We start from the raw sequence: 19,824 nt of genomic DNA, 5'->3' as shown, positions 1-19,824 counted from the left end.
TGTGGCTTTTTGAATGCAGCAAAAAAAAAAAAAAAAAAAAAAAAAAAAAAAAAAGACCCCAAGAAGCAGCACATTCTGAGTTGCCTCTGATCCCCTGAGCTGAGAGGGGCTAGGCTGCTCATACCTTAGGACCAGGGCCAGCCAGGCCTGTGGCTGCAGCAGGGGGAAAGGTGGAGGCGGTGGGAGGAGGAGGTGGAGAGTGGGGAGAAGCAGAGGGAGGAAAGAGAGAAGAGTAGTTGCTTTGTTTGACTAGGAGGTGCAGCCTGAGATGGACAGAGGCTGCCTGGCTGTACCCCCTGCCCTGGCCCCTCCCAGCCCAGGAGCACACAGGGAGGAGCTGGTCCTGGAGACTTAACCATGGGTCTCCTGGACAGCAGCTAAGCAGGAGCCACACAAGGTGAGGAAGTGGGGCACAGATGCCCCATCGATGCCTACGGCAGGGGCAGTCTAGAAAAGCTGGCACCTCTGGGGGGCAGGGAAGATGAGAGGATGAAAGTGGACAGCAACCACAGCTCAGATCTGGATGGAGGTGGTAGCCCATGGTAGGCTGGGGCAGGGGACAGGGAGGTCATGAGTCCTGGTGGGGGGGAATTGTTGAGGCCAAGACACACAGGTGACCCAGAGGGGGGACATGGGGCCCAGCCCGGGGCCAGCACGGGGAGAGGGTGAAAGAAAACTCAACCGCGTGGCCCTTCACTGTTGATGTGTGAATCCACACCATGAGACATGGCGCCCAAGGTCAAAATGCAAAGAAAATGTATGAAGTTGACAGGTTTTGAAAGCTGATTATCATTTCTGCAGTAACTGGGCTAGTCAAATGCACAGAACTTAATGGAAACCACCTTTACATACCTGTTTTTTTTGAAGTTCGGAGTTTGTCAAATTCAGAAAAGTCATCTTTAATTGTTCCATTCAGATTACTGAAGTGATCAAAGGCCCCTGGGGGAACACAAGAGACAGTGACTGTGGGCACCTCATGGCTTCTCCACGTTCCACTCCCCAGTCTACGCCCACGGGTGGGCCAGTGGGCAATGGAGCAACGGACAGCGGAGGCAGAGCTCTCCCCTGCCTTCTGGGGGAGAGCACTGAGAGCAAGGGGCAGCTCAGTTCAGGGTTAGCTGTCAGGCTGGAGCTGGGCTGGGGAGGGGGCATCAGGCCAGGGACCTTGGCCTCCCAGTGCACACACTGGGGTGCTTGCCTGCCAATGCTCCCACCATGACCCCTGAAACTGAAGGGGGGCTAATGGTGGAGAAGACACATCTGAGTGGGGTCTGGACGCTGAGAGAGGCCTGAAGGAAGTGTCCAGAGGAGTGTCTGGAGGGCAGCCAGCCCTGGAGGGAGGTGCAAGTGCCCAGAAAGCCTGTGAGCTCGCCCCACATACCAGCTATGCTGCACGAGGGGCAGGGAAGACAGGGACAGGCACTGCAGGGAAGGGTGGCAAGCGGAGGCAAACTGAGAGGCCCCATGCCAAGGAGCCACGAGGGGGGAGTGGTGGGGCCTAAAGGGGCTCCCAGGGCCCAGGAAGTATGAAGTCTCACCAGGGGCAGAGGAGGGCTCGGCAGCAGAGACAGGTGCCCAGGCACCAGCAGTTTTCTCGGCATCGGGGACAGACTGCTGCGGGGCGGCCCAGGAATCTGAGCTCTTGGAGACACAGTGCATGCTGGCCCTGGGGGGAGCTCCCCACGGGTCGACAGAGGAAGCTGGCTTGGCACCTGTAGGAAGGCGGGGTAGGGCTCTGAGAGGCCCTCAGAACGTTCTGGGCATCTGGGGTGAGACGTGCAAGGATGCTCTGGGCCACATGAGCCACAGTAGGATCTGTGCCGGTGTCAGGAGAGGCAGCTACCCAAAGACTATCCCACACCAGCAAAGCCAGACAAAGCGGAAGCCCAGGCAGGTGGATGGTGCTGGGACCTGCCACCCAGGGTGAGGGCTGGGCAAGGCCTAGAAGGGTGTCCCCTGGGAAGGGACCGGGGAGGACACTGCCAAGGACCTCTCCACGCTCCTGGCCACAGCCAGTCTCAGAAAGGGCTCCCTGAGCCAAACTGAAGCCCCCACCACAGAGTCCGCAGGCTTCCCCTCAGATGGGAGCTTGGCCCAGGACCCACTGCCAAGTGCAGGCCTGGCAGTGCCCTCCCCCAACCTGCTTTGAGTGGTCTCTGCTTTGAAAGAATGGCGCCTGAGCAGGCGAGTGCAGCACGGAGAGGGGGAGTAACACCACAACTGCGCACCGACCTCCCAGCGTAAGCAACTGAACATCTTCAAATTCTGAGTGACAAACTGATTTGGCGGGTCACCCACCACTGTGTTACGGATAGAGAACACTCGAGCAAACAAGTGTCCATCTGCTGTGTGAGTCTTCCACGTCCTGCACGCACACAGACACAGGTGTGTGTACACGTGTGCAGACACACCAAACCCATCATGCGTCTCCTTCCCCCCAAGGCAGCATCAGAGGAAACGTCTAGAAACCACTGCTGCTCTCCAGGGACCAGGAGGTGCCTCCCTGAGGGCACCCACACACCGCCCCAGACACTGTTAGCCCTTCTGCCTCCCTTCCCGGTCACACTGAGCTGTGGCGAGCGGTGCCTGCTTTCTAACTTTCTGTGAAGGAAACGTGCCATTCACATTCTTTTGTGGCAGGCTGCGCTCGCTCCGAGTTTCATCTGGGAGATGCGTCTGGGTTGAGGGGTAGCTGAGATGTGTTAATTTGCATGGCTGTGTTTTTCATTCTAGAAGAGAGAGGGCCACAGTGGGCATTCTGCTGACGGCACCGGTCTGGTTTAGTTTCTGCTCCACCCTAAGTACACACGGGCTCTGACCCCACCAAGTGGGACCAGAAGGGTCTCCCGGTGTCGGCTGCCTCACACTCTCAGGCCTCGGAGGCACACCCGGGGTGTGGGAGCTCAAGGCCCACCTGGTGGGTGAGACCCTTGATGTCCCCAAGGCTATCGCAGCTCCTCGCTCCTCAGGGCAGCTGTGCAACGTGTCGACGTTTGCTTGTAGGTCCTCAGGCCTCCTCCCCTCTCAGACTGTCCTTCATTACCACCTTCCTTCACATACTTTCTCTTAGGGGTTTGTCTGAGGTCTGTCCATGTTTTACGCCCTGACTCCCTTCCTTGTGTTGCAAATATCTTCCCCTTCACTCTTATCTTTCAATGAACAGGTAAGGAGTAGACCATATCAGTGTTTTTGTTTGTAATTTGTGCTCTTCCTGATATTTAGAAAATCCTTCCTTATACTGGAGCCTCAAAGCTGTTCTTTGATAATAATGTTTGAGAATCACAGCTTGCCTTTCACGTTCTCACATTTGATCCATTAGTGACTTGGCTTTTGTGCCTGGTATTAAAATAAGGATCCTCTCACGTTTTCCTGTATGAGTGATGAACTCACATAGGGCCTCCTCTACAGAAGCCAAGTCCTCACAGGTCCACTCTGGAGCTCCCTGGTCTCTACTCCGACCCACTCTGCCTCATCCCCGAGCCTTCTGGGCCATCCTCACAGGCAGCATGACGACACTCAGTCTGGACGACCAGCGGCAGCAGATCCCAGCCCGTGTCCTTCAGGAGAACCTTAGCTGTTTCTGGCCCTTTGCTTCTTCACGGTCATTTTAAAAACATCTTGTCAAGTTAAAAAAAAAATAAAAACCCTGTTGGAATTTTGATCAAATGGCATTGAATCTCAGGTCAACTTAAGAAAAATTGTTATCATTACAACAGCAAGTATTTCAAACACAAATCACAAAATATCACTCCATTTACTTGTCTTCTTTAATAGTCTCCGTAAAATTTAAACTTTTTAAATTTCATCCTTTATTTCCATAAGGAATTTATACAACCTTTGTAAAATTTATTCCTAAGGACTGGTATATTTTTGAAATTTCATTTTCTACTTATTTATTGTTATACAGAAAACAATTTAATTTTATATATTGATTTTGGTATCCAGAAATCTTGCTACTCTTAAATTCTAACATTGAAATTCATCCTAATTATTTATGCTTATGATTCTAATAACTCTTAACTCTAATAAACTCATCTGTAGACATTTTTAAATAGTCCCTGTGCATGATCACATGACTTGCGAGCGATGACAATGCAGTCTTTGTGGTCCTCACACGTTTCCTTTTGTCCCTGTCCCACTGTCCTGCCGGCACCACCAGTCCCGACGCGGGGCTGGGTGCAGTGTCCTTGTCTTGCTCTTGCAGGGCCAACTTTCAACATCTCACTGTGAGGCGGTGCCATTGAAATAACAGGTGTTTTCCCTCTCAGAAGACCTTTATCTGGCACGGACAGTTCCCCATCATCCTACATTTGCTAAGACTTTCCCACTGAATAGCTAAGGATGTTACCAACCTGTTCCTGACTCTATTGAGATGGTCACATTATTTTTCTCTGTGGGTCTGTTAGAGTGGTGCAGTAATACCTTTTCTGAGAACCTGGTCCTTGAAAACCAAGTTTTTCACAATGTGCTATGTCATTTTTATATTTTTCTCATTTTGGTTTTGATGCTGTTTCTTTGCTTAGGGTTTTTGCACCCATGTTCGTAAGTGGGACTGGCCCGACACATCTATTCTCACATCTCTTTCTCCAGTTTTGGTGCAAAGATGATGCTAGCCGCATCGAAGGAGCAGGCATGCTCCCTGTTTTCTGGTCCTCTGAAGGCATCTGTGTAGAAGCGGAATTGTTTCTTGAATGGTGTTAGAACTTGCTAGTAAAGCCCCCTGGGTAGATTTAAGGGGTGAGGGGAATTTTTAAGAAACTAATTTGATTTCCTTAATGATTATAGAACTATCCCTACTTACAGGTTTTCTTTCTCTTGTTCTTCAGTCAGCTTTGCTAAGTAGTCTTTTCAAATTCACCCGTTTTGGCTGAGTTTTCAGATGTGAAAGCTCGGAGCTCATCAAAGAGCCTCTGCTCTGGGCTGAGCCCTGGCAGCGTCTGCAGTTACGTTCTTTGTTTCACTCCCAACACTGTACCTTTCCTCTGCTCTCAAAAATTAATCTTGCTAAATAGCTGTCCACTGTATTACTCTTTTCAATTACAAACTTCTTTGTGGATATTATTAGTTTGTATTCTGATTCATTTCTGTTCTTATCCTTATTTCATTCCTTCCGCTTAGTTGGGTGTAATGCTATTCTAACCCTAATGCTACCTCATTAATCTTGTACCTTTCTTCTTGACTAATGTAAACACTTTAAGCTATAAATTTCTTTCTTACTATTGCTTCAGTTGTCCCACAAATTCTGATATAAAAATATTTACATTATTTTGTTCTAAATTCTGATTTTCATATCTTTTTCTTTGATTCAATAATTTAGAAGTGTCTTTAAAAAATGTCCCATGTAGGCACTTTTCCAGTTACTTTTTGTTACTGACTTGACCTCACTGTTGTCAGAAAACACATTCAGTGTGGCCCCGGTGTACTGCCGTCTGTCCGGCACAGGACCAGTTTCTTGTTAGTCTCCTGCACATACCCGAGAAGTATGTGTATTCTCCAACTACTGGGAACAGCAAGTTCATGGGCTCATGAATCATGCTGATTCCATTTTCCCATATTCTTACTACTTTAAAAATACTCTCCCACATCATTTCCCATTTCTCATGTTTCTCATTCCTTCCTGGAGCTCTGAGTTTCCATCTGGCTGTTTTCTTGTCAGCCAAAAGAATATCCCTTCGCAATTCTGTGGGGCAGATGTGCTGGCGACAGATTCTCTTCGTTTTCTGTAATCTGGAACTATTACTATTTGCCTGCACTGTTGAAAAATACCTTCACTGAATACAGGATTCTCAGGGGGTGATAGTTACTTTTTTCATTTCAAAACTTAAAATATCTTTTTTTCACCACTGTCCTGGGAAGAAAGATGACTTCGCTGGAACTGAACTCTCCACTGACAGAGCTCTCCTTCAGGGTTCTCCCAGCATCATCCCATTATCCCCTGGAGCCTGACATTACTGCCGAGAAGTCAGCTGTCAGTCTGAGGGCTATGCCTTAATCATACAGCATCTGCTCCCGGTGGGCTTATTGAAGATGGTCTCTTTCTTTGGTTTTCTGATGCTGTGTGTAGAGGGGATTTCTTTTTGAGGTATTTTTTTATTTTATTTTATTTATTTACTTTTAGAGAGAGGGGAAGGGAGGGAGAAGCAGTAGGAGAGAAACATCAATGTGTGAGAGATACATCAATCGGTTGCCTGTCATGCACCCCCTACTGGGGACCTGACCTGCAACCCAGGCATGTGCCCTGACTGGGAATCGAACTGGTGACCGTTTGGTTCACAGGCAGACACTCAACCCACTGAGCCACACCAGCCAGGGTAGATTTCTTTTCTTGTCCTGCTTATGATTCACTAAACTTCCTGGATTTGAGAAATTGCACCTTGACACAACTCTTGAAAAGCCTCAGTCATTATCTTTTCAAATATTGACTTTTCTGGAACTCCAAACAGATGTGTGTTAGCCATAGTCATTCTGTTTCCACACTTCCCCAGCCACACCGACCTCCCCACTGCTCCAAATACAGAGTGGACACACCCACTATTTTCTCCCCTCTCTTCTTGCCTTCCCTGATTCCTTCACTTGGCTTTCTGTTGAAGCACTTACCAGATAGCACCAAAATCACTTTTTGCCCAGGAGTTTACCTTGGACTGTGGACTCCTTTGGGGCAAAAGCTATTTACCCCCTCTCCACCAGGCAGCCTTGGAGAAGACCAGGTGATGCCCCCTAGCCACCAGACTAATCTCCTGGGCCCCATCCCCACACATGCCCCTTTTAACAGCCCCAGTGCAGGGTGCATGTACAGACGTGTGGGTAGGAGGCTCTTTGGCTTTCAGAAAGGAACTCTCTGCTGAACTGTTCTACCATGCTGACTTTCTCACCTCTAATCTCTGAAATGCTGACTGTTCTAACTGCTGTCTTCTGCCTTTGGCAGGGTGAGCTGGCAGCGTGCTGGGTGCAGCTCCATGCAGGGAGGGAGCGAGCTGCTGGCCCTGCTTCCCAGCTAGCCACAGCAGCCTCCACGCCCCAGGTGTCCTGCAGCCTGCAAGCTCCATTCCCACCGCCCCTCAACATGCATGCCTGTCGCTTACTCATGACCTGTCAACTGCTGCTGCCCCCAAACCACAGCCCTCCAGGACCTCCTTTGACCTTTCACTCCTGGTCTTCCCAGCATGTCACACAGACCCTCCTCTCCATGACTAAGCCTGCTTTCCCTGGGCCCACTTCTGCTGGACAGACAAAGACACTGTGTCCAGCTGGGCAGATCAGGACACTGAAGCTGGCCCCAGCTGGAACCACACAGCGGTGATGGGGCCTCATTCTGCTCCTAACAGGGCACCTCACAGGGCCATGGCTCTCCACCTTGCCTGGAGGAAAGCAGCATGGGGGAAACTGCATCTTTGTCATGCTGACTTTGTCACCTCTAAAGGAGAGCAGGACTGCCAGTCAGAAGAGCTGGGAAATGTCTTAGGAGCCATCCAGGAAGCAGTGGAGAGGACACACAATTTCCCCCAGACGAAGACCTGGGACCTGGTGCCAGACTGCTTCTGGTTTCCTGTGGACCAGATGGACTTATGCCTGCCCCAGCCTCTGCCTCACTCACCAGCAGCCATAAGAATGGACTGAGCTCACGTCAGGAGCTCGTTGGTCCTGCTATGTGGTCCCCATCCCTTAAGCTAGTCTGTGCCCAGAGGACATGGACTGAGAGTCTCACACTTGTCCCCCACAGCCCTGACCACACTGGGCCCCTCAGCCTTGCACAACAGAGCTGCTGTCTTTTCCTCCTCTTCACCTTCCTCAGGAGAACACTCCCCCGTCTTCTTGAAAAACATGCCAATTTTCCTTAGACTTATCCCCTAACTAGTCCCAGTCTGAGTGGGACTTTGTTTCACCAACAAAGTCAATCTGTACAGTTCCCCAGTCCCAACCCCTCACTACCAAATCCTAGAAAAGTACAGGAGCTACAGAGGAACCCTCCCCATCCCCTAGGCTATGAACTGGGAGTGTGAGGTGGGCACCCAGGACAGTTGGTCCTCACACTTGTGAAGCTGTAGGGGAGAGGAGAAGGGCCCACTGTGTGGGGCAGTATAAAGAGGATCTGTGTCTTAGGGATCATCTCTGAGCCATGTGCCAGGCCAGACTGGAGGACCACACCTCCCTGAGCAGGGACATCTGAGACACACGTTCAAGAATAAACAAGCAGACAATGGGACACAATATAAAGTAGGGAGCAGGCATTTCAGGGCATGCAGGCAGCCCACCAGGCAGAGACAAGCCCTGGACCTCGGCACTGCCCTCCTGATCTCATACAGGCAACCCCCCAGTGACTGCACACATGTGTGTGTGCAAAAAAAAAAAAAAAAAAAAGACACTTGCTTCACCATCTGGACCTACTCTGGGACCATAAAGATCTAAAACCACTAGCTTCCCCCAAAGCTGATAAACTAAGAGTTCAAACAAAGTATGCACCCTGCCTGGAAGGGCTCTTCCCATATGAATGCTGACATGTGAGGCTGCATAAAACTAATCACACCGAGTCCCCATCATCCTGGGCTTCCAGGCAAGACTTCTGCCCAAGTGCCCCACTGCAGTGCAGAGCCACCTTGAAATGGTTCAAGAGTCTCTTCTGATACCCCCAGTTATTTTCCACAGGCCCAGCTTCCCCTTTAGAACCCCCTGGAACAACAGAAAAACCAGCATGGCCAAGAACTTTAAAAATCAGCATCCTTTGTGATGCGCAGTGTTGAAATCAACAAGCTATGGCCTGAAAGGAACCCTGCTCCTGTCCTGCCGTGCTGTGCACAAGGGCAGATTTGGTCACAACTCAGAGAGCTTTGCAGGTGAATGAAAGATGAGTTCAGTTCAAACCCTGCTGACCCCACATCAGCCAGATGACCATGGACAATCCAGTTGCTTGGCCTCAGGGAGTTCTGTCAGGTTTCTGTCCTGCAACTGGCAGTCGGGGACCTTCATATGCACAGGGCTCTATGCTGACTTTCTGCTCTACCATGTGCTTGCAGGAGTTACAGGAGGCCACACACTGAGGCACCACCCTTCCTGAAAACCTAACCTGGGGACAGAATGCTCCCCTCACCTTCCTACAGGTGCATACACTAGCCTGCGGACAGTGGGCACCAGAGGCAGGGCAAGTGTGTTCCCGAGAATACCTACTGACATCTCTCTGTCCTCCTCCGTGAATGGACAGTACATCCACTGCGAGGCTCCTCTGTGTTCTGCCCTCCGCATCCTCAGTAGGGCCCGGATCGTGCCACACACTGATAAATAAATGCTTTTGAAAGCTCCAGTGAATGAGAGGAAAGGAGGATGAAATCCAGGGCAGAAAGATCAAGCAGCTTCCGGCTTTCTTCTCTGAAGGCCCATTCATAGGGAGCACACAGCCGTGGCCTCTCACTGGCCAGCCCGGCTCATCCCAGCCTCACACATTAATATTCATGTGCACAGGGAGGAAGTCACAGAACTAAGCCATCTCGGGAAGTCACCAAGAAACCCATAGCACCACCTGCTGCTGCCAGAGCGGAAGGCGGCCTCTGTCCTGGCCCAGGCAGTGGAAGGGGGGCAGAGAGGAGAACTGAGCCAGCCAAGGCCTTCTTAGTCACCAGGCTGTGAGCCCCCTCATCCCAGGTGGGCTGCTTTGTGTGTCTGAGCAGCAGAGGAAGTGCCTGCTGACCTAGCAGGCTCCAGTTTCCCTCCTCTCGGCCCTCAGCACCGCCTCCCAGTCAGGCTGGCCAAACCACCCCCAGTGCTGCTTTGGAAGCAAAGGTACCAACCAGGCTCACTACGAACAGTGGCTTTCAGAACAGCATTCCTTTCATCCAGAGGGTGCCACCAATGCATTTGAAAAGAGAACCTCTAATCTTTCTAATTCATGAATGTGTTTCAGGGTGGTGAGGTGGCCCTGAAACACACATGAGCATATCTCACCAGGGAGGAATCCGTCACCCTGACATGCACACTTGGCTCTGGAGCTGGGTCTGGAAGACAAAAGCAAGGGGACTGCCACCAGGCTCTGGTGAACTTGAGCAGCACTGTTGAAAGCAGCACACTCAAGTGCAAAACCACCTCGTACACAACAGCAGCGGCGGGGGAGGGTGGTGCAGCCCTGGGCCACTTGCTGGAGCTGGAGCCCACTGTCCGAGTGTCTGACCACGCCTGGAAATGTTCACCCTATAGTGCACGCGGAATCCCCCATCTACCTACCTATCCACCTATCCACGCACACACAGTTATATATGCACTATGACCCCAACTACATGAAAACGTAAGTGCCCAGAAACAATAGTTAAAAAGCTAACATTTTAACACCAGTCACCTACCTCTCCATGCTAGAGATGGAGGTGACAACCCAGGACACGCATCACTGAGGCCTTCGAGGCAGGCCAGGGCAGGGCAGGACACGGGCCAGGTGCTGAGGGGCCTAGCACAGAGCCTGCCTCCAACTTGTCGTGTGACCCCAGAAGGTTTGCCTTTCTTGGCTTTGGGGGCCTGTTTCTCCCCAAGACCCTGGTAAAAATGCTAAATGCATCAGATCCAGAGAGGGCCCTGGGCCAGGACGTGGCAATAATCCATGAACCTTCTTCTGTGGCTGCCTACAGATGTATTTTGATTAATCCCAAACATGTCCTTAATTTTTAAAAATCATTGTCAATATTTAAAAATCAATACTTTAAAAAATGCAGGTTTCAACTTTCTCTTTTAAAAAGTGGATTTGTAACAGCCCCCAAGTAGAAATAACCCAAATGTCGACCAACTGCTAGATGGTTAAACAAAATGTGGTGTTATACCATGGAATGCTCCTCAGCCACAAGAGGAATGCAGTACGGATACACACTGGTATGTAAATGAACTGTGAAATACGCTAAGTGAAAAATACAAGTCCCAAAGGCCACATGTTGTATGATTTCATCATGTATGTGACACGCCCAGAACAGGCAAACCCAGAGACAGAGAGCAGACGGCGACTATGGGGCTGGGGAAGGGGCAGCAGGGAGTGAGCAGAAAGGAACAGGGTGTCACCATAGTAGAAACGTCCTGGAATCGGTCCTGATGGCTGCACGACATTGTGAATGGCTAATGGTTAAAATGATGAACATCGTGCTGTATGAGGTTTATCTTGACTTTACAAAACTGGAAGAGTAAGCCCATGTGCGTGGCCTTGCACAGAATGCTTGTCTGCCTCTGAGCGCCAGATGCCTTTCCCCAGCTGCTCCCTGGCACCTGGCCGGAGCCTGGTCTGAGCTGCCTCAGGTGTGTGAGTCCCATCCACTGTCCACCGCCCGCCACCGCAGTTGGCTCGCTGTGAGGCCCCAGTCCCAGCTCAACCCATACATAGAACACAGACCTGTCCACCAACCGTAGGAAGGGTTGGGCAAATGTTTACCTCTCCCAACCAGTAACATAAACAATTTAAAAAAAAAAAAAGAGCAGAAAGGAAAAGTATGTCTCCCTCCCACCCCCTCAGCCACCAAAGCTCCTCCCCAGAATCGACCCCCGATTCAGCAATGTGCAATCTTCTCAATCTCACCAGTTCCTCCCCGAGTGGCCCTGTTCTTTTCTGGGCACTGAAAAACAGCCCCTTAGTTTAATAAGCAATTACAATTTTGAAAGGGATTGATAGTCTTTCCTAAATGACACCCTTATCCATAACGTAAGGGGGCCATCCCTTTACAGAAAAAATATTTTCAACTTAAAAATAAAATCAACACCACTGTCTGGAAGGGCCTGCTGTCCCCACAGGCAGCACCCAGTGGACATGTCCAGTGGCCCTGCTGTCACTGCTCATACACGTGCTCAGCAAGACTTTCCACCCCACAAGGCTCCCTGGGGGTGCAGCATACAGCTGTGGACTGTGGACCACACTCCTGGCAGCCTCGGAGTCAGCCTTTGGTGAGGGAGGACTACAGACTTTGGGCCTGCGGTTTGCCCCAAGGACCAGAGGACTCCTGCCAAAGAAGTGAGGGGCTCTGTCCGAGTCCCCGAGGCCAACAACAACCCCCAAGGACATCTGGAGCCAACACTGTCCTCTGGAAATGTCCAAGCACTTGGCAAAGTGGCCAGGCCCTGAGTGACCAGGAAGTCACCCATTCCCGCTTTCTGGCTCCCACCCCCACACTGCCACCCCAACCCCGATGCCCACTTTACACCAGGGAGGCCCCACACCCACATCCACTGCACGCCTCATGCCACACACGTCCTCATGCCTCTCACAAACCAAGCCCCCAGCTGCTCGCACCCTTCCTCGAAGATTCTTCCAAGATGCCTGCCTCCCAGTCCCCTGCTCCCCTATTGTAGATATAAGCACCCCCCCCTCCTGAGACAGGCTGGCCCCAGCATGCTCTCAAAGCCTGCCACCGAGGCCCAGCCCGCACACGCTGCTGCCATGCTGCTGTCCCCACCTTGTCTGCACCCGCCCAGAACCCTGCGGGCTGGACCCTTACTTGTTTGTGTCGGGTGCCTGCAAGCCAGGACAGAGCCTGGTGTTTGGCACACTTCAGTCAACATGCAGGGGACCCAGCTGAATATAAAAGATGGTTCCAGTTGGGAAAACAGAGACCCCAACAGATACGGGCAAGTCGCCACAAAATATACAATTCAAAGTTTCTAGACAGAAAGCCCACAGATCTCCCAGGTCCAGCAGGACTCAGAGCACCCAGGGGGGACTCCCCGAGTGTAGGCTGCATGGCAGGTCAAGCCCTGTTTGCGGCAATCAGGGAACCCATGCACCCAAGATCTCCACCCAGATTAAACCAGTCATGATCCACTCACAGTCCAACTCTCTTATTACAAACTTGGTTGCATATGGCATTAAACAGAACTGTAAAGTATCCACTTAGCCTAGTAGATAGACTATTGTTTCAAGTAAAAAGAATTAGAGTAAACATATCCCCTCTTGAGTTACATGTTCCACAGCAAGTTACAGTTTCTTCACCTGGGTGCTGGGTACAACTCTGAGACTGAGAGCATTGACATGTCCCAGAGGTGGGACAAGCCGTTTCTGATGCTCATGGGAAGCAGAGAGGAAGCCAGCTTTCCCTCTGCCAAAGCAGAAAACCATCCAAAACAGAATGGGAAGGAAGGCTGCTCTTTTCCTCTGGAGGAGGGCAGCCTGGGGGACATGACAGTTGGGGACCGTAGAAACCTGGACCCCCACCACCATCAGCCACATTCACTACCCGCTCCACCCTTGCCAGGTGAAAGAGAGAAGCTCTAGCCTGCCCTCCCTCACCCATTCAACAAGCAGGCATGAGAGACAAATGAGGGGTCCTTACCGAATGATGGCCAGGGGCTCGAAGTGCTGGCGGGAGCCACTGGCCCACCCCAGGGATTAGTCTGGTTAGCCAAGGTTGATGGGCCCCAGGGCTCTGCTTTCTGGGTGGCAGGGCCTGAGCTGGGGAGGGCGTCCATTAAATCCAACAGAGTGGTTTGCTGTGGGTAGGAGCCAGGCTTTGGAGACAAAAAGAAGGGGGCAGGTTTTACTCTGCTGCAGTAACATGTGACAGCCACCAATATTTCCCATGCTTCTTACTAGACTAGAGGCCCCCGGGAATGGGCTGAGAGGACCACGGAGACAAAGCATTCCCATCTGCTGCCCTGTCCATGCCCCTCTGCCCCACAACACCCCACAGCCACACTGAGGCACTCACTTGCTAACAGCCCTCCTGGCTTTCCTGCAGGACAACACTTGGCCCTGGGCCCCCTCCCTCCAGACTGTGCAGCCTGCTGCTCCCCCAGCAGCCAGCCGTTCCCCAGGGCTCCCGCTCCGGGGGCTGTCTCTCTCCCTCTCCCAAGACTGAGGTCAGGGACACTCAGGGGACCACATGGTGTGAGGGACCTGAATCCTGACTGGATGGCAAGCCTGTCTGGAGCAGAGCCATGTCCCAGTCACCTTGAGGTTCGAAGGAGGAAGTCTGGTGTACAAATGACAATGGTAAGGAAGACGAACACTGGTGAGGGCTGACCCTGTGCCGAGAAATGGTTCCAGAGCACCTGGCGCTTAGCTTCTATAACTAAGAGCCGCCCCGCTGTGTGGGGGGGGGGGGTGGGGGGGGGAAATGAGGGGTGGGAGGTGCTCCCCTACCTGCCATTTCCCAGGGAGGGACGGAAAGACAGGTCAGCAGAAAGTGCGAACCTGGGCCGCTCAGCCCCTGCCCACACCCACTTCTCTCGGGGTGGCCTAAGGAGGCCAGGAGCCCTCACCTCACTGACACTCATCACAGGCTTCAGGGCTGTTCACTAAGTGAACAGACACAGGCTCCTATGAGAGCTCCCTGAGTGTCACTTGTACACTGAGGGGTGGGTTTGGGGACAGTTTCGAAACACTTACCTTCCCAGGGAAGCACTCACCTCTTTCTTTTTCGGAACTTTAACCGTGTCTCTCCGGCTTTCTTCGAGAGCCATCTGCAGCCTGAGATCATCACCCCGCCTGAGGCGCTCTTCCTGTGGGTAACAATGACCGTAGGTTGGCAGTAAGCACATTGACATCACTGTACAGAACAAAGCAACCCTGGCCAGAACCAGGAAAGACAAGATGGTATTGTGTTTCACTTCAAAAGAGGGTTCAGAGGCAACCTATAAGACACAGTGACTCTTAGGTGACTCCCTGCTCGCCCCCCACACAGCCCTTGGGTGGCTTCTACCAGCTTCAGGGTCCCACCTGGGGCACAGGCACCACCAAAGTGGGGAAAGGGAATACTTATTCAACCATTATTTTTCTCAAAACGAAAATGGCTTTATAATTCCAATTATAAGAGCAATATATCTCCATATAAAATTAAAAGATCTGATAATCCAGAAAGAAATTTAAAAGATTATGAAAATTACATATCATCCCACCTCCCACTGTGTATACGTCCAGAAAATGACTATATATTTCCTATGATTTCTAACAAAAATGATTATAGCCACCATATGCAAAAGACTGGGTTGTACTTGCTTTTAAATAGTAATTAAGTTATAAGTAAATATAACTACAATAAATCATAAATACATTATTAATTAATGGGCCCAGAAGGCCCATCTGTGCTTCTGTCTAACCATCTGCAGTACCTGGTCTGTAAACACCACTTCCAGGTAAGAAGCCCGCCACTGCGCCCCCCACCGCCTACAGGCCCTGACTCCACCTGGCCTTTTTAACCAAAGGCCAGTGGACACCCCAGTAACTGCAGCTGAAGGGCTGACAATTCTGAAAGGTCATTTCAGTCACTCTTTGGTCTTGTTCTCCATTTTAAACAAATGCATATTTATTAAAGAAAAGTGGGAACTAGAGAAATTAAAATTCCACATAATTCCATCATCCAAATACAAACACTCCTATTTCTTTGAGCATTTCCTTCCAAGCCTTGTTTCCCTACCTTTCTTTTCCAGGGGCCGGAAGCCGCTGACCCACCTCGCCAGTCTGCCGGGCTAACCCGATTGTGAGCCCACACACCAGCCTCCAGGAATCCGTGGGCTCTCAGCTCATTCAGGGAGGTCCTGTCAGGCTGGGCCATGTCTGTGAAAGTGTTTCTGGGAAGCACTTTTGACTGGCTTGTCCCTTCCTTGGCAACGACTTCCTAAAAACCTTTCCTAAATATAACTTTGCATAGGATCTCTCCCCAACTGGGGGAAGTAGGTGACAGACAAGATGTATCTCAGGCAGCACATCCAAAATGTGGAGCACAGTGCCCCGGGTCCCCCCAACACAGGGTGTCACTCAAGGGCCAGGGCACAACCTGCTCAGCGACTTCTCTGCTCATGGCCAGCGCCAGTTGCAACTGTAGCTCCTCTTCTCCACTCGTCTGGGGCCGGGCCTGTTCCAGCTCAGAGGACACCCGGGGGGATGTGGCTGTGGGGAAGGCAAAGGACAGGTTGGTGCTCTGTCGTCACCTAGGCAAGTCATAGACCCTCCCCATCTCACAGCCACGAGGTCTGGCAATACCTCCATAATATGGGGATTAAAAGGTCTGGGAACATTTCAAGGTTTAAACCAAGTAATGTCAAATGTGGTTTCACAACTGCCACGAGGTGTCACCAAGGAAAGATGCCTTCAGGCACACACCTGGCGGCCAGCTTCCCCAGGGTTTGAGCCTCGGCCTTCACTGCAGATCTGCACTGCTTCGAAGAGAGGAGCTCATTTGTTAAAAGATTGGGAGTATGGTTCTTGAAAAGCTGGATCAGAGAGCATAGTCAAACAAGTGCAGGGCGTCTCTGGTCTGAGAACTCCACAAAACACTCCCCCAGAATTTAAGAATCTCACTTTGTATCTCATGGCAGTAAGGATCATGGAAAACAAAGACCAAACATTGTGCAATAATCCTGAAACCTTTTTTTATAAGCAAAACTATAGACTGACTTGAAAAAAATATATGCTCATTTAAGCACGTGTAAGCAGCTCCTGGAAAGACAGATAGTAAGGAAGGGATGAGATGTGAACTCCTAGCTCTGTAATAAACCCTAAGGAAAGCAGTGACGACACAACCTGTGGTCAACCAGGCTGGGCCCACCTGTGTGAGAAATACTGGCGCACTGGCTGCGGGCGTGTCTGTGCGTCAGAGAGTCTAGGTGCCTCCAGAGATGAGGGATGAAGCTTTGGGAGCACATGTCTAAGTGGGTGCCCATCTCCTAGAAATTTTTACCAGGAGGTCTGCCACCTGAAAGAGGTCTGGAACCATTGTCATAGGTGTCCCGCCTTCATTCTCCCTCTGGGCCTTTGTGCATGCTGTTTCCTTAGCCCACCTGCTCCTCCTCAGGTCTCAGAGCTCAGCTTCCCCTCCCGGGCCTCTGGGACAACCTTCCCTTGGGCTGGGCCAGCACTCTCTCTCTCACTGTAGTTGCCTTCACCCTGCACTCTGGTGGGTCATGGCAGAAGGTTCATTGCTTGGGAAGGCCCAGGCCTGTCTTCCCACTATGACACCCACTCACAAAGCTGGACAGCACAGTGGCAAACACCTGTGGAATGGTTAGACAGATGCATGCATACACAAATAGATGAATGGACAGACAGATGGGGAATTCAATTTCACGGCTGATGGGGAATTATTGGAAAATACTCTAATTGTGAATTAGTTTGTGAACTTCTTTCATTATGTCCATTCTAGCAAACCCAACCATCAAGACTTGCCTAAATCGTGCTTCTGCCTAAATCTTCAATTTTAGCTTGCTTCTTAAGATCTGCCTCTCTGGGAGGAGAAGGAGAAGGTGGGGAATGAATCCTGACAGAGGAGGTTTCCGGGTGGCTGGGTCCTGGATAATTCAGGAGGGGAGGGCTGGATCCAGGAAGGGCCATGGGGGTGATCCACAGGAGAGCCAGGCAAGGCTGAGGGGCTGCTCTGGGCAGGGGACTGGGGCAGTACAGGGCAGGAGACCTTAGTGGCACTGCTCTGTCACACAATTAAAAAACACATAAAACATCAAGCACAAGATTTCATTCAGACCAATTCAGTGCTGTGAGGTACCGTGTGTTTGCTATGACTTATTGCCAACCAAAGAACCATCAAAAAATAAATTTTAAAAAGTCACCAACCAATTGTCTCATGTTTAGTCTATACTACATGAAAGAGCCAAAAAAAAAAGCTATTATAAAAAAATTCTTTTAAATAAATCAAATAGCATCCCAGACTAGTGTATCACACGATTTTACAAAGCATTTCTTTAGAAATAAAGCTAGGTGATATCAAAATGTCCTCATATCCTTCTTAATGACTTGATTTCTTAAAACTGTACCAACACGAAAGCAGCCATCCTGATGGTTTTGTTCTGAGACATCACTTACGCCCATCACAGTGCTTGGGTCTGGGCTTCCTCATGCTCTGGAAGCACCATCCTGACCAGTGGAAATTAGGGAGGCCAGGCAATTCAGGGGATACTTGGGGGGATTGTTCAGAATGGTTTTGGGGACAGTTGTGGGAAACGGTTCTGAGGGACTCTCTTCAATTGCATGCCACTCTCCTGTGTGATCACTGACCATTCAGACTGCCCATCCCCTGCCTCTTTCCTAATACTCTGAGGCTTGCTTCACAAAAACACCCAGTTTGTAACAAACACAGCACATCGGGCATCGTTTGTTTACTACCAAGTGGAACTCACCAGTGAGCAAAGGAGACACCATCCTACCCTATGCCACATCCCCAAAAGCGCTCTGAGCACTGACCCCAGCCTGGCAGGGAAGGCTGTGCTGGCTGCACGGCTGCAGGCCTGGCTCAGTAGCCCAGGGTGAATGCGGCAGGGCTCTGAGCAGCGACCTCCTGGAAAAACAAGGCCTCCCTCATCCTCCAAGCCTTTCAGCACATCTGCAAGGCCAGGCTAGCTTCAAATGCAAATGTACATGTTTATATCTACCATAACCGATGCTGTTAGAACAATGCACAGCCGGCACATACGGAAACAGCTTACCACATCAATGTGGAAATTAAAGACAAAGGGGATTCCCCTAAACTCTGTGGTTTTGGTAAACAGAGGAATGGCTCTCAGTTTGGCACATGGCAGAATTCACAGCCACCAGCTCTGACTATCAGCGAGCTGCACACGGAGGTCTCAGCTGTGAGGCAGAATTCCAACAGAGATGTTTTTGCATTAGTGACAGCATCTCGGCCCCACAAAGGGCCTCTTGTGCCCATGCACGTGACAGTGAACACAGATGTGGTTGTGAGATGGGCCTGAATGAACCCTCTGGCCACCTGAGCATGGCCCTGGCCCTTCTCTGAGGATCTGAAGGTTCACGACTCCCAGGGACCCCTGGAAAAGCAAATGCTGAGAGGCTGTCCAGTCTTGGGTCAGCTGGCTGCTCACTTCCCCAGCCCCTCGGGAGGGAAGAGCAGAAGCTGTTAGTGTAAGTTCATCACTAAAGGGGCATCAAGTGCATCATCATCATCCTCCTACCACCAAGATCCCAGTGGGAGGAGCTCATAGGCTTCACTTGCTCTGGCTGAGAATTATAAACATACATAGGCCTCATTTTTATCCTTCTCAGCCTGCTCACCTTGCCTGAGAAAACCTGAGAGGAAGGGTTGAACAGAGAGCCTGGAGAAGCCCAATATTTCCCTCAAAATCCAGCCTGAGAGGAAGAGCTCTCATGCAGACAGACCAAGGCCTCCAGCCCCCACGCCTCTCCTCCTGCCTCAGGGACGGCCTGGGCTGAGCCTGCAGGCCTGCAGCACCTTGGGCCCAGGGCCACTTCCTAAACACCTCCCAAAACAATGAGAACAATTTTGAAAGAAGAAAGCAAAGCAATCAAGGTAATAGAAAAACAGGAAATTGCCTCTTCTCACCAGCTAGGTTTTGCAATTTTCCTAGAAGGTACTTGAGCTGCTTCTACAATCACATATGCTGATTAGTGGGAGCAGACACTGTGGGACAGACTTCACTGTCAAAGGGCTCTCTGAGGTGACCAGCATGACTCAGGGGAAAGCTCTCTGGTATCTGGGCCCCATGCAGGCTGAGGGCCTCCTCTCCATGTGTCCCCAGCTGATGCTGGACACACAGGCACATGACACTGCAGCAAGAATGCAAGGTCGCCAGGCCTCAGGGGCCCAAGAAGAGTTCAAGCACTGCTTAGAGCCCATCAGCTGGCTGGGATGCCAGGGTTCTAGTTCCACCAGCACTGACCACTGGTCGGGAGCCCACACGCAAACGGCCTAACCTCTCTGTGCTCTTGCCTGCTGCTCATTTATGAAATGGAAGATCCAGTCCAGGCTCTGGACCTGTTTCCCACTGTGTAGATGTACAAGGCGAGGACTGAGCCAATCCCCACACGAGGCAGTGCATGGACAACCCCAGGCCAAGGGACACTGTAGGGCCACTGGCCGGGTCTCTTGTATATTAGGGTCATGGGACAAAAAG

The 19,824-nt window shown here is 51.0% G+C and overlaps 1 protein-coding gene across 6 annotated transcripts in view; it reads right to left on the bottom strand.

The window, feature by feature from the left end:
* The window catches only part of EPN2 (epsin 2), an 81,528-nt gene that overhangs the window by 6,244 nt on the left and 55,460 nt on the right, over positions 1–19,824 (bottom strand). For all 6 annotated transcript variants that reach the window (XM_028534405.2, XM_028534407.2, XM_036032893.1 and 3 more), the window contains 5 exons: positions 15,720–15,832; positions 14,353–14,445; positions 13,278–13,452; positions 1,539–1,712; positions 853–939 (listed from right to left, as the gene is read on the bottom strand). In XM_028534405.2, coding sequence (XP_028390206.1) covers positions 853–939; positions 1,539–1,712; positions 13,278–13,452; positions 14,353–14,445; positions 15,720–15,832 — 642 coding nt within the window. The remainder of the gene's footprint in view (positions 1–852; positions 940–1,538; positions 1,713–13,277; positions 13,453–14,352; positions 14,446–15,719; positions 15,833–19,824) is intronic.

The sequence above is a fragment of the Phyllostomus discolor genome, chromosome 8 (genome assembly GCF_004126475.2).
Source record: "Phyllostomus discolor isolate MPI-MPIP mPhyDis1 chromosome 8, mPhyDis1.pri.v3, whole genome shotgun sequence".
Classification (NCBI taxonomy): domain Eukaryota; kingdom Metazoa; phylum Chordata; class Mammalia; order Chiroptera; family Phyllostomidae; genus Phyllostomus; species Phyllostomus discolor.
Note: the sequence above shows the minus strand (reverse complement) of the source record. Positions and strands in the feature narration are given on the sequence as shown.